This window comes from Pseudophryne corroboree, chromosome 4, assembly GCF_028390025.1.
Source record: "Pseudophryne corroboree isolate aPseCor3 chromosome 4, aPseCor3.hap2, whole genome shotgun sequence".
NCBI classification, from domain to species: domain Eukaryota; kingdom Metazoa; phylum Chordata; class Amphibia; order Anura; family Myobatrachidae; genus Pseudophryne; species Pseudophryne corroboree.
Genome location: NC_086447.1, coordinates 358,788,283 through 358,801,764, shown reverse-complemented (window position 1 = coordinate 358,801,764; position 13,482 = coordinate 358,788,283). Strand labels below are relative to the sequence as shown.

Below are 13,482 nucleotides of genomic sequence, written 5' to 3'. Positions count from 1 at the left end.
AGGACATTCTGTCCACTTGTACCTTCCGACTAGAGGCACAGAAAAATACTGAAGTCTCTATGGGAGTATGGAGGGGGTGACCAGTTACTAATTTAAATATGCCATTCCCGGCTACGCCCCGTCCATATCCCAAGAGTACTCCAGTGACCCCTAGTGGATGAAAAAGAAAATGAAAATTAATGGGGGACCACTTAAAAGCAGCCCCACACAAAAAACGGGCCCACTCATGCCAGCACCAAACTTGAAACTGGATTGCCGGTGACTGGGGGACGGAGTCCTAGGCTGCTGGGTAAAAATAAATGTTTGATGACCAGACTCTCCTCTCCAGGCTACACACATCATCCTTCCTGAGCCCCCTAGTGGAATAAGAAATAATCCTAAGTATTTTGTACTTTTGACACTCACAGATATGCGATAGTGGACCATTTACCTCAATAAAAAAATGAGCACGTCTAATTTTTTTGTCTCATTTGTTGAGTTGGTTCTCTTTTAGGCCAATTTTCATCAGAAATATACAGAATTCTGAAGGGTTCACAAACTTTCTAGCACCTCTGCATAACATAACTGAGCACGGAATCTACAATGTAACTGAAGTATGGGAAGACAGTGATTTGATGTGGTATATTCTGGAAATTTACTAAGCAAATGGTTACTGTCCCCATAAAAGCACACTTTAATTAATACATACATACATAACACAACCTGTCTAAATGGGTACTAGCCATTATTTTAATGACAACTGTAGTTTTTTTTGGGGGAGTAACCAAGCAACGTCACTGCCAATTACATGGTACAGGAGAACCCTTTGCATTTCTGTTAGTTCTCACCTGAAAACGGACAGAGACAACAGCCCCACAGATCTCCTCCCCGACCATGAATTGTTCCCCCAACATGGCTAGAATAAGATTTTCCCAGCACCGAGAAGCCAGTCCTTTGCGCAATCGGATTATCCACTTCCCACCGTTCTTGTTTGCATCATCCTACACGACAGGCAAAGGTAAGACTAGAAGGCTGACAGCCATCCTTATGGTATTCAAACAACGGAATTAAGAATGCTACACTGGTGACAATACATTTATCTATATCTTTTTAAAGGTGCACTGAAAATTTACGGGAAATTCAGATAGAGGCTATGGTGTATATTCAATTGAAGTCGAACTGCCGTCTGTCGAAAAGACGGCAGTTGTCGACTTTTTAAGGTCGAATCCTAATTCGACCTATTCAATATTTTGTTACATTTTTCGACAAGTCAATAAATTCGACTTGTCGAAAAGCACGTGGATCGGCGGAATAGCGGCCGATCCACGTGTTGATGTCGAAAACGGGGCCAAATCTGACAGGTTTTGGCCCCCTTTTCGTCCATCTCAGTCAGACATCAAAATGATGTCGGACTGAGATGCGGACCCAGAGGAGGCGAGGGGGGAGCCGCAGGGAGACAGCCGGCGGGCATACAGGGAGATCAGCGCTACAGTAGCGCTGCAGCTGGATGTCACTCAGCCGCCCGACCTCACGGCAGCTTCCACCCGGCTCCAGCACGCTGATCTCCCTGTATGCCAGCCGGCTGTCCCCCGCGGCTCACCCCCCTTCTCCTCCTCTGCATCCCATCTAAATTCGACTCGAAAAAGTCGAATTTAGATGGGATTGACTAGGGGTTGTCGGATCTATTCCGACAAATACATGTCGGAATGGATCCGACTTTAATTGAATATACCCCCAAATTTCTTCAGGACTGAGTCAAATTTCATTTTAACTTCAGATCACCAGTTGCAGGTTTTATACATTTTTATCAACATATGTTTTATAATATATCAAATAGCAAAATACAGTTTGATTTAACACAGTAAGAGGACCTTTTTATCAGCCATGCAAAACAGGTTTTATATAGTTTTTAATAAAGAGTCCTGAGCAGACCTAAAATGTTTCTGTTTCTTATGTATGTATGTATGTATATATATGTGTATGTATGTACATATATATATATATATATATATATATATATATATATATAAAAAATTATAGAAAGAGATATGTAGATATCAGGTGGCTGTATCCACATTATAGATTCACACATTCACATTTAATGCTGTGCTGCATTAATTTGATGCAGATAAAATGAATCACATTATCTTAACAGTCAGTCAGAGCTAGTCTTATAATGATTTCCCAAGTTGCAGCACTGGCAATGTGTGTAAAAAGGCACAGCCACCATTGTAATATATGCTATTTCTGTGCAAGTGTTAACGTAAAAGATAGGAAACTAAAATATTACAATTATGTAACCATGGTTCATTTAGGCCTGGCTTTCATTTAATCTAAAAGACATAAAGGTAGCTGTATATTTTTACCTGATCAATCTATGCAAAGAGAACAAGTTACCATGGTAAGTATAGCACCTTCCAGCAATATTTTAGCCATGACTTCTACTGATAACCCAATTTAAACATGCGTGCAAACTAGAGAAATACACAAACAATGCAATACAAATTGCCCAGTTATGAGAAAAAAAACTATTGATTGCTCCAGATGTTTAGCAGGTGCTATTTTTTAATACACTGACAGATTATGATTTTTTCTTTTTATTATATGAAGTGTTGTGATATATTTGGGGTCTGTGTTATTAACACTTCCATAATAAAATAAAATGTTATATTTATATTTGACGTAACACAATGTGTGTGTGTGTGTGTGTGTGTGTGTGTTTTTGTACTAGATATATACCATTTTGCAGTCAAATGTTGTGAAATACCCCACCTCCCACATTGGTTTGATCCCTTCCTTGAATAGATGAAAGTCACTGTGTCCGGTCAGGTCCCCGGGACGAACCATGTGGCTGTAGAACCTCCAGAACTGCTCCACCTGTAACACCAAGAGCAGATATCATTCATTTCATGCCGATCCCATCAATCTGCTTTCCTAGGAGCAAATCAACATAATAAAAGAACATTTAGCACAATGCCAAAGTGAAATCAGTTATTGGGACTCAATCATTATTTATGTGATATTACGCTACCTTGTTATATTAAAATTCTGAATTACCAGTGAAACCTAAGAGAATACAAAGGAGAACATACTTACAAACAATAGAAGAAGCATACTAAATATATATAAAATAAATTGTGATAACACTTGCTGTTGGAGGACTCTTCCTTTTTTCGCTATCTGCCTTTCCCAGTAAATTAGTGAGCAACACTTGCTCAATTCTACAAAGTGTTTCTCCATTGGTGGCAGCAGCAGCTGTTACATTTATTGATAGAAGTGGCTATCTTTACTGTAGCACTCTTCTTCACTGCTCCTCATTTTATGGATCACTATAACATTTCCATTTATGAACAATGTATTAGCCTTTGACACGTTGTAACATTCAGTGGCAGAATTGTAAGCTTCATAGTATACAATAGAATCTGCTCCATCTGTACGATCTCACAGCTGTAACAGCAAATCTAATTCCCTTTAATTTTACCTGAAGCCATGTTTTAAAAACACAACCACACAGTTAAATGTTTTTAAGCAGCGATTTTGTCACTGTAATTTACACCATTATTAAAATCTTAAACAATTTTAAATTAATAAAAGCTGTGGGTTCTTGTCTATTAGATAGACAGTGGCGGTACATCTCCAGTTTCTGCACACTGGGACTAATTCAGATTGTGGAGATGCAAGAACTGCCTAGTCTTGTAAAATATTCTCTTTGGCATCCTCTAACATTACTTCTCATTACTGCTGTTTATACTGCTTATTTAAATAAATGATTCAAAGTGGGTCTCCAGATTAAACTGCTACTGATTAAATCGCATGCTGGGGGCTGCCCAGCACAGGGAAAGGCCGTCCAGAATGTGTAGCGCCGCCCAGCAATTCGATCGCAATTGAATTGCAATACCATCCCAGAATCGGAAAGTAGAGGTAGACCCCCTGCATACCCGTTGCAGGAAAAGCAGGCGACATCATCCGGACGCCCCAAAAATGTCCATAAACCGTCTGCATTTCCTGCGCCACTCCCTACCAATGCTATGCCACCGCCGTCCACCTTTCAATCACCATGTGATCGCATCCTGCTGAGATGCGATCGTATTATGGATAGGTCGCACACGCGCGATGCAGTCACAGCACATGCGCAGTTGGCCGATCTGTATAAACGCAAGTCTGAACTGTGTGAACTTAATATGATTTATGATCTAGCAGCCGACTTCTATAATGATTTCGTAGTGGTCCTTTACTCTCAAGACCAGAGGTTCTCAAACTCGGTCCTCGGGGGCACACACAGTGCATGTTTTGCAGGTAACCCAGCAGGTGCACAGGTGTATTAATTACTCACTGACACATTTTAAAAGGTCCACAGGTGGAGCTAATTATTTCACTTACGATTCTGTGAGGAGACCTGCAAAACATGCACTGTGTGTGCCCCCGAGGACCGAGTTTGAGAACCTCTGCTCTAGACCAACACTACCAGTCAGGTCATCTTATGCTGCATTGTCTGGAGCCTTTACTCAGACCTCAGGTCATCTTATGCTGCATTGTCTGGAGCCTTTACTCAGACCTACAAAAATCACCCAAAATACCAATCTAGTAAATCAGCAGGCACTCACAGAGGCGAAGGTACCAATCTGCTTGATGTTCTGTTCATAGCTCTGGGAGCTGGTTGGCCTGCCTGGAGTTCTGCGGGAATACCAGAATGTGTAGTTGTACTGCAATGGGTGCTCGGCTGGACCTGGTACAACAGTCTGTGAAATCCAGAACACATGTATAAATTGCAGGGATATCCTCTGGGCTTACTGGTATGCATTGCAATATCAGGTTTTTATTTTTTACACGGATTTTGTGCTCACCATCAGATATACCAGATTTTGTAAGAATGTTATATTTATACAATTATTTTTCATTTTGTAAACTACTGTTTCTATGACTTTTGTTACCCATTTAAGGCTGAATGCAGAAATGAATACCTAACTATAAATGCACACAATGTGTAATGTTTTAACTTATGTAATTACTGTACATTTAGAATGGTAGAACGCTTTTTACATGCAAGACCAATTTGATATTTAAGGCCAGTGGTCCAACAATAAACTGGGGTAAAATAGAAACCCTCTTTTTAAATGCTAAAATCTACTTTTTGTACATTTTTACTATATTGATCCACATAACCTATTTCTCCATTAACAAACTACTACCTAATTTCTATACTTCTGCAGTAGGACAGGAAGTTAGCACTGGTGGTGTGAAATCCCAGGTGATAACTCCTGTACGACAAGTCTTGCTGGCTGTCCCTGAAGATAGCTGAGGCAGATACAGAGAACTATCAGTAGCTGTGGGAAGTGTGTGATCACATTATAAGAAACCATAATTAGTTTATGGGAATTACATTTTAAAAATCTAAAAATAACAGACTTAGCTAAACAAGTCAAGTCAGTGACTTTACAGACAGTCCTGCTCTGAAAAATGTGTGGACAGCAAATCATGGTTTATCCCACCTTCTTCCTACATGAACTCTGGTTCTTGTCCTTGTCATTTTTTTCCTTCTCACTGTCTTTCTGTGTGCCGTTCTCCTCATTTTGATCGTGATCCCCGCTGTCGTCATCTTTCAGACTGGGACAGAAGCAATAAAAAGTTTAATACAGGACTTAGTATCCAGTCTTTCAAGAAATTAGAAATGATGGAAAAACAATGGAAATAACCTAATTGATCAAACGAAAGTAAAAGCATATGCTCACATGACAATAATGACAGATCACTGGCACATAATTGACATGACTCTTCCCTTGTCTATCACCCTAGCACACAACAGTGCGCCCTGTTCCCATCCCGCCACCAGCAACTCTAATCCGGTCTATTTGCCCACTCAGAGGATATAGGCTAATTGAGTTCCGATTTTCTGGCTTCTCCCCTCCCTACATTATTGCTGCTTCTAAAAGTGAATTGTCGCACCCCCTACATGTGGTGGTATTGCATGGACTGTGGATATCACATGAATTTATCTGCATACTGTGTTGCTTAGTCCTGTACTGCACTGCCGACACCTTGTAGCACCCTATAAATATAAGATGATAGCTAATGTGGAATTATTCAGCAATGAAAATACTATTCTTATGAAAACAACGGGCAGCCATAAATAGTGCATGTGCCAATCATTTACACTGCATCCTATAATCCAGTGGTTTGGTCACCATGACTAATACAGGTGTATGACAGACTGACATTCTATAGATCCACAGGTGACTTGGAAAACATGGCCTGTTTGGACCGAGATTTAGAACCACAGCTATAATGCTACATGTGTGCTCTGCATGTGTACACTGGACGTCAGTCCCAGCTATAGAAGGTCGTGGGACAGGCATCACTTTGTATTAGTGCCCTAACATCACCCATGATCTCTGTGGCGCATGTAGCAGACACGGAGACCAGATGCTGCGGGCGCTGCCTGTCACACAACTGTCCGCGAAATGACAGGGCTACAAGGCAAGGTGGCGTGTGTGGCGGTATAGCAGCGCTGCGAGCCCCAAACTCACGCATCAAATTTGTTGTTCATCGTCTCTCTGCTGCTCTCCCCGCCGCCACTTCCGCTTACAGCACAACATTCCTCCACACCTTCACTGTCACTTCCGGGTACTGCTAGGAACGCTGTTACTGAAAGGCAGTTTGCACTCGGACAAACAAGGGGTGTGCACAGTGGTAGAAACACGGGCGGCCATTTTGAGTGTGGTAATAGGTATTTGTTTAGTCCTTTATTTATAGGTTCGCCTATATATCGCCCACAAAATGAAAATATTTATTTGCGGCTGTCTATAATTTGCGAACAGTTTTCTACAATTTGACTAGAAATTGCTATGTACTGTAGCTGTTTTACATCTACTAATTAAATGAAGAAAGAGAAAATGAAAAGGAACAAATGTCTCTAATGGGCCATGCATTATGTAGGTGTAGGTTCAGTATGATTTACTGGGGGCCGGGATGCCAGTCGTCAATATAGCAACGGGCATCCTCGCCACAAGTATGTCGGCAGCGGGGCAGGCACAAAGGGACCTTTGCTGGCTCGCTACGCTCGCCATGATGGGGGCGCAGTGGCTTGCTGCACTCGCCACAGGTTCTATTCCCACTCTATGGGTGGCGTGGACACCCGCGAGTGGAAATAGTCCTGTTTCGCCGGTATTCCGGCTGCCCGCAAATGAAACTTATACCGTTGGTGTAGCTGGTATCTTGCACCTTTTAGGCATGCTATGTAGTCATTTCAATTAAAAATAATGTATCACAGATGCTGGCGATGAGACGCTTGAACACTAGCAATGGCACCTACATTGTGGCCCGTAGTGGTATGCAGGAAAGCGCACAATGTAAGAGTACCGTATATATATGGGATTTGTGAGCATTGCATAATTCCCATACATACCAGAACGTGCACTGTCACATTTGTTGAAGCTCCATAGTTTTAACAGGTATATGTAAAAGTTTATAACGTCGGGACCACAGGCCTCAATATGGTTGATGCAGTAGCAGTGTTTTATTCAATGCATGAGGCATACCTCGCTTCTCGGGCATTTGGCTAAGATCAAGTGTAGTACCTGCTCGAGGGAAACACTTGGTGGAGTACCTGTTCTTACACTAGGAGCGTAAGAGGTTCCTAGTGTGGAATGGAGAAACACCTTGTGGAGTACCATGCCGGGGTGTGGCAATGCCTCTGGTCGAGAGTGGAGAAAAATAAGAATTTACTTACCGATAATTCTATTTCTCGGAGTCCGTAGTGGATGCTGGGGTTCCTGAAAGGACCATGGGGAATAGCGGCTCTGCAGGAGACAGGGCACAAAAAGTAAAGCTTTTCCAGATCAGGTGGTGTGCACTGGCTCCTCCCCCTATGACCCTCCTCCAGACTCCAGTTAGGTACTGTGCCCGGACGAGCGTACACAATAAGGGAGGATTTTGAATCCCGGGTAAGACTCATACCAGCCACACCAATCACACCGTACAACTTGTGATCTAAACCCAGTTAACAGTATGATAACAAAAGGAGCCTCTGAAAGACGGCTTCCTACAACAATAACCCGATTTTTGTAACAATAACTATGTACAAGTATTGCAGAATAATCCGCACTTGGGATGGGCGCCCAGCATCCACTACGGACTCCGAGAAATAGAATTATCGGTAAGTAAATTCTTATTTTCTCTATCGTCCTAGTGGATGCTGGGGTTCCTGAAAGGACCATGGGGATTATACCAAAGCTCCCAAACGGGCGGGAGAGTGCGGATGACTCTGCAGCACCGAATGAGAGAACTCCAGGTCCTCTTTTGCCAGGGTATCAAATTTGTAAAAGTGTACAAACGTGTTCTCCCCCGACCACGTAGCTGCTCGGCAGAGTTGTAATGCCGAGACCCCTCGGGCAGCCGCCCAAGATGAGCCCACCTTCCTTGTGGAATGGGCATTTACATATTTTTTGCTGTGGCAAGCCTGCCACAGAATGTGCAAGCTGAATTGTACTACAAATCCAACGAGCAATAGTCTGCTTAGAAGCAGGAGCACCCAGCTTGTTGGGTGCATACAGGATAAACAGCAAGTCAGATTTCCTGACTCCAGCCGACCTGGAAACTATATTTTCAGGGTCCTGACAACATCCAGCAACTTGGAGTCCTCCAAGTCCCTAGTAGCCGCAGGCACCACAATAAGCTGGTTCAGGTGAAACGCTGACACCACCTTAGGGAGAAACTGGGGACGAGTCCACAGCTTTGCTCTGTCCGAATGGACAATCAGATATGGCTTTGTGAGATAAAGCCGCCAATTCTGACACTCGCCTGGCCGAGGCCAGGACCAACAGCATGGTCACTTTCCATGTGAGATATATCAAATCCACAGATTTGAGTTGTTTAAAACAATGTGATTTTAGGAATCCCAAACTACGTTGAGATCGCCCAGTGCCACTGGAGACATCAAAAAGGGGTTGTATATGCAGTACTCCCTTAACAACTTCTGGACTTCAGGAACTGAAGCCAATTTCTTTCTGGAAGAAAATCGACCGGTCGAAATTTGAACCTTAATGGACCCCAATTTGAGACCCATATACACTCCTGCTTGCAGGAAATGTAGGAATTAACCTAGTTGAAATTCTTCCGTGGAGCCTTCCTGGCCTCACACCATGGAACATATTTTCACCTAAGCGGTGATAATGTTGTGCGGTCACCTCCTTCCTGGCTCTGACCAGGGTAGGGATGACCTCTTCCGGAATGCCTTTTTCCCTTAGGATCCGGCGTTCACCCGCCCTGGCGTCAACGCAGCTGCGGTAAGTCATGGAACAGACATGATTCTTGCTGAATCAAGATCCTTTCTAGTATCTCTTGAAGTTCCGGGTACCAAGTTCTTCTTGGCCCAAACCGGAACCCCGAGTATAGTTCTTACTCCTCTCCTTCCTATCATTCTCCATACACTGGGTATGAAAGGCAGAGGAGGGAACACATACACCGACTGGTACACCCACGGTGTTACCAGAGCGTCCCAGCTATTGCCTGAGGGTCTCTAGACCTGGCGCTTCATGTGGGACGCCATCATAACCACCTTTGGTCTTTCCCAACGGTTTACAAACATGTGGAAACTTCCAGATGAAGTTCCCACTTTTCCGGGTGGAATTCATTTATGCTGAGGAAATCTTCCTAGTTGTCCACTCCCGGAATGAACACTGCTGACAGTGTTATCACATGATCTTTCGCCCAGCGAAGAATCCTTGCTGTCATTGCCCTCCTGCTTCTTGTGCCGCCCCGTCTGTTTACGTGGGCGACTGCCATGATGATGTCCTACTGGATCAGCACCGGTTGACTTTGAAGCAGAGGTCTTCCTAGGCTCAGAGCATCGTAAATTGCCCTTAGCTCCAGTATATTCATGTGGAGAGAAATCTCCAGACTTGACCACACTTCCTTGGAAATTTCTTCCTTGTGTGACTGTTCCCCAGCCTCTCAGGCTGGCATCCGTGGTCACCAGAACACAGTCCTGAATGCTGAATGTGCTGCCCTCTAGAAGATGAGCACTCTGCAGCCCCCACAGAAGAGACACCCTTGTCCTTGGAGACAGGGTTATCCGCTGATGCATCTGAAGATGCGATCCAGACCATTCGTCCAGCAAATCCCCCTGAAAAGTTTTTGCGTGAGATCTGCCGAATGGAATCGCTTCGTAAGAAGCCACCATTTTTCCCAGGACTCCTGTGCATTGATGCACTGATACTTGGCCTGGATTTAGGAGGTTTCTGACTAGGTCGGATAACTCCCTGGCTTTTTCCCCTCCAGGAGAAATACCTCTTTCTGGACTATGCCCAGAATCATTCCTAGGAACAGCAGACGTATCATCGGAAAACAGCTGCGATTTTTGGAATATTTAGAATCCACTCGTGCTGTCGTAGAACTACTTTAGATAGTTCTTTTCCGACCTCCAACTGTTCTCTGGAAACTTGTCCCTTTCAGGATATCGTCCAAGTAAGGGATAATTTAGATGCCTTTCTTCTTTTAAGAATCATCTTTTCGGCCATTACCTTGGTAAAGGCCCGGGGTGCCGTGGATAATTCAACGGCAGCGTCTGAAACTGATATTGACAGTTCTGTATCACGAACCAGAGGTACCCTTGTTGAGAAGGGCAAATTTGGACATGGAGGTAATCCTTGATGTCCAGGGACACCATATAGTCCCCTTTTTTCCGGTTCTCTATCACTGCTCTGAGTGACTCCATCTTGATTTGAACCTTTTTATGTAAGTGTTCAAAGATTTCAGATTTAGACTATGTCTCACCAAGCCGTCTGGCTTCAGTACCACAATATAGTGTGGAGGACTAATACCCTTTTCCTTGTTGTAGGAGGGGTACTTTGATTATCACCTGCTGGAAATACAGCTTGTGAATTTTTTCCCAATACTGCCTCCTTGTCGGAGGGAGCCGTTGGTACAGCAGGCTTCAGGAACCTGCGAGGAAAAAATGTCTCGACTCTCCAATCTGTACCCCTGGGATAATACTTGTATGATCTAGGGGTCAACTTGCGAGTGATCCCACTGCGCGCTGAGACTCTTGAGACTACCCCCCCACTGGTGGAGGGCTTCTTTTCCTGGGAAGGGGCTGCCTGCTGCAGTCTACTTCCCTTTCCTCTATGTCTGGGCAGATATGACTGGCCTTTTGCCCGCTTGCCCACATGGGAACGGAAGGATTGAGGCTGAAAAGACAGTGTCTTTTTCTGCTGAGATGTAACTTGGGGTAAAAAGGTTGGATTTCCCAGCTGTGGCCGTGGCCCCCAGGTCCGACGGACCGACCCCAAATAACTCCTTCCCTTTATACGGCAATACTTCCATGTGCCGTATGGGATCTGTATCACCTGACCACTGTCGTGTCCATGACATCTTCTGGGAGATATGGACAACGCACTTATCTTGATGCCAGAGTGCAAATATCCCTCTGTGCATCTCGCATACATATATATAGAATGCATCCTATTAAATGCTCTATATCAATAAAATATTTTTAGTCAGGGAATTCGACCAAGCCAACCCAGCACTGCATCTCCAGGCTGATGGCGATCGCTGGTCGCAGTATAACCACCGTCTGTGTGTATATACTTTTTAGGATATTTTTCCAGCTGCCTATCAGCTGGCTCCTTGAGGGCGGCCGTATTTGGAGACGGTAACGCCACTTGATAAGTGTGTGAGCGCCTTATCCACCCTAATGGGTGCTTCCCAACGCGCCCTAACTTCTGGCGGGAAAAGGTATAACGCCAATATTTGCTATCGGGGTAAACCCACGTATCATCACACACTTCATTTTATTTTATCTGATTCAGGAAAAACTACAGGTAGTTTTTTCACTTCCACATAATACCCTTTTCTGTGGTACTTGTAGTATCAGAAATATGTAACAGCTCCTTCATTGCCCTTAACGTGTGGCCCTAATGAGGAATACGTTTGTTTATTCACCGTCGACACTGGATTCAGTGTCCGTGTCTGTGTCTGTGTCGACCGACTGAGGTAAATGGGCGTTTTTTATAAAAAAACCCTGACGGTGTTTCTGAGACGCCTGGACCGTTACTAATTGTTTGTCGGTCGTCTCATGTCGTCAACCGACCTTGCAGCGTGTTGACATTCTCACGTAATTCCCTAAATAAGCCATCCATTCCGGTGTCGACTCCCTAGAGAGTGACATCACCATTACAGGCAATTTCTCCGCCTCCTCCAGCATCGTCCTCATACATGTCGACACACACGTACCGACACACAGCACACACACCTGGAATGCTCTGACAGAGGACAGGACCCCACTAGCCCTTTGGAGAGACAGAGGGAGAGTTTGCCAGCACACACCAAAAAACGCTATAATTACATAGGGACAACCTTATATAAGTGTTTCTCCCTAATAGCATCTTTATATATATATTTATATCGCCAATTTGTGCCCCCCCTCTCTGTTTAAACCCTGTTTCTGTAATGCAGTGCAGGGGAGAGCCTGGGAGCCTTCTCTCCAGCCTTTCTGTGAGAGAAAAAATGGCGCTGTGTGCTGAGGAGATAGGCCCCGCCCCTTTTACGGTGGGCTCTTCTCCCGCTCTTTAGTGAAGTTTGGCAGGGGTTAAATATCTCCATATAGCCTCTGGGGGCTATATGTGAGGTATTTTTAGCCAGTATATAGGTTTACATTTGCCTCCCAGGGCGCCCCCCCCCAGCGCCCTGCACCCTCAGTGACAGCGTGTGAAGTGTGCTGAGAGGAAAATGGCGCACAGCTGCAGTGCTGTGCGCTACCTTTAGAAGACTGTCAGAGTCTTCAGCCGCCGATTCTGGACCTCTTCTAACTTCAGCATCTGCAAGGGGGCCGGCGGCGCGGCTCCGGTGACCATCCAGGCTGTACCTGTGATCGTCCCTCTGGAGCTAATGTCCAGTAGCCAAGAAGCCAATCCATCCTGCACGCAGGTGAGTTCACTTCTTCTCCCCTCAGTCCCTCGTTGCAGTGATCCTGTTGCCAGCAGGACTCACTGTAAAATAAAAAACCTAAGCTAAACTTTCTCTAAGCAGCTCTTTAGGAGAGCCACCTAGATTGCACCCTTCTCGGCCGGGCACAAAAATCTAACTGGAGTCTGGAGGAGGGTCATAGGGGGAGGAGCCAGTGCACACCACCTGATCTGGAAAAGCTTTACTTTTTGTGCCCTGTCTCCTGCGGAGCCGCTATTCCCCATGGTCCTTTCAGGAACCCCAGCATCCACTAGGACGATAGAGAAAAATAAGATTTTACTCACAGGTAAATCTATTTCTCGTAGTCCGTAGTGGATGCTGGGTACTCCGTAAGGACCATGGGGAATAGACGGGCTCCGCAGGAGACTGGGCACTCTAAAGAAAAGATTAGGTACTACATCTGGTGTGCACTGGCTCCTCCCTCTATGCCCCTCCTCCAGACCTCAGTTAGGGAAACTGTGCCCGGAAGAGCTGACATTACTAGGAAAGGATTTGGAATCCAGGGTAAGACTCATACTAGCCACACCAATCACACCGTATAAC

The 13,482-nt window shown here is 44.7% G+C and overlaps 1 protein-coding gene across 2 annotated transcripts in view; it reads right to left on the bottom strand.

The window, feature by feature from the left end:
• The window catches only part of EIF4E2 (eukaryotic translation initiation factor 4E family member 2), a 33,908-nt gene extending 27,299 nt beyond the window's left edge, over positions 1-6,609 (bottom strand). The window contains exons 1-5 of one of the 2 annotated variants that reach the window (XM_063916531.1): positions 6,504-6,609; positions 5,469-5,583; positions 4,584-4,718; positions 2,752-2,856; positions 828-980 (exon numbers count right to left, since the gene is read on the bottom strand). In XM_063916531.1, the coding sequence (XP_063772601.1) occupies positions 828-980; positions 2,752-2,856; positions 4,584-4,718; positions 5,469-5,583; positions 6,504-6,523 (528 nt within the window). In that variant the 5' untranslated portion in view covers positions 6,524-6,609. Of the gene's footprint in view, positions 1-827; positions 981-2,751; positions 2,857-4,583; positions 4,719-5,468; positions 5,584-6,359; positions 6,454-6,503 lie in introns of those variants that run through there. The other variant, XM_063916532.1, reaches the window with a different exon arrangement.
• Positions 6,610-13,482: the final 6,873 nt, after the last annotated feature.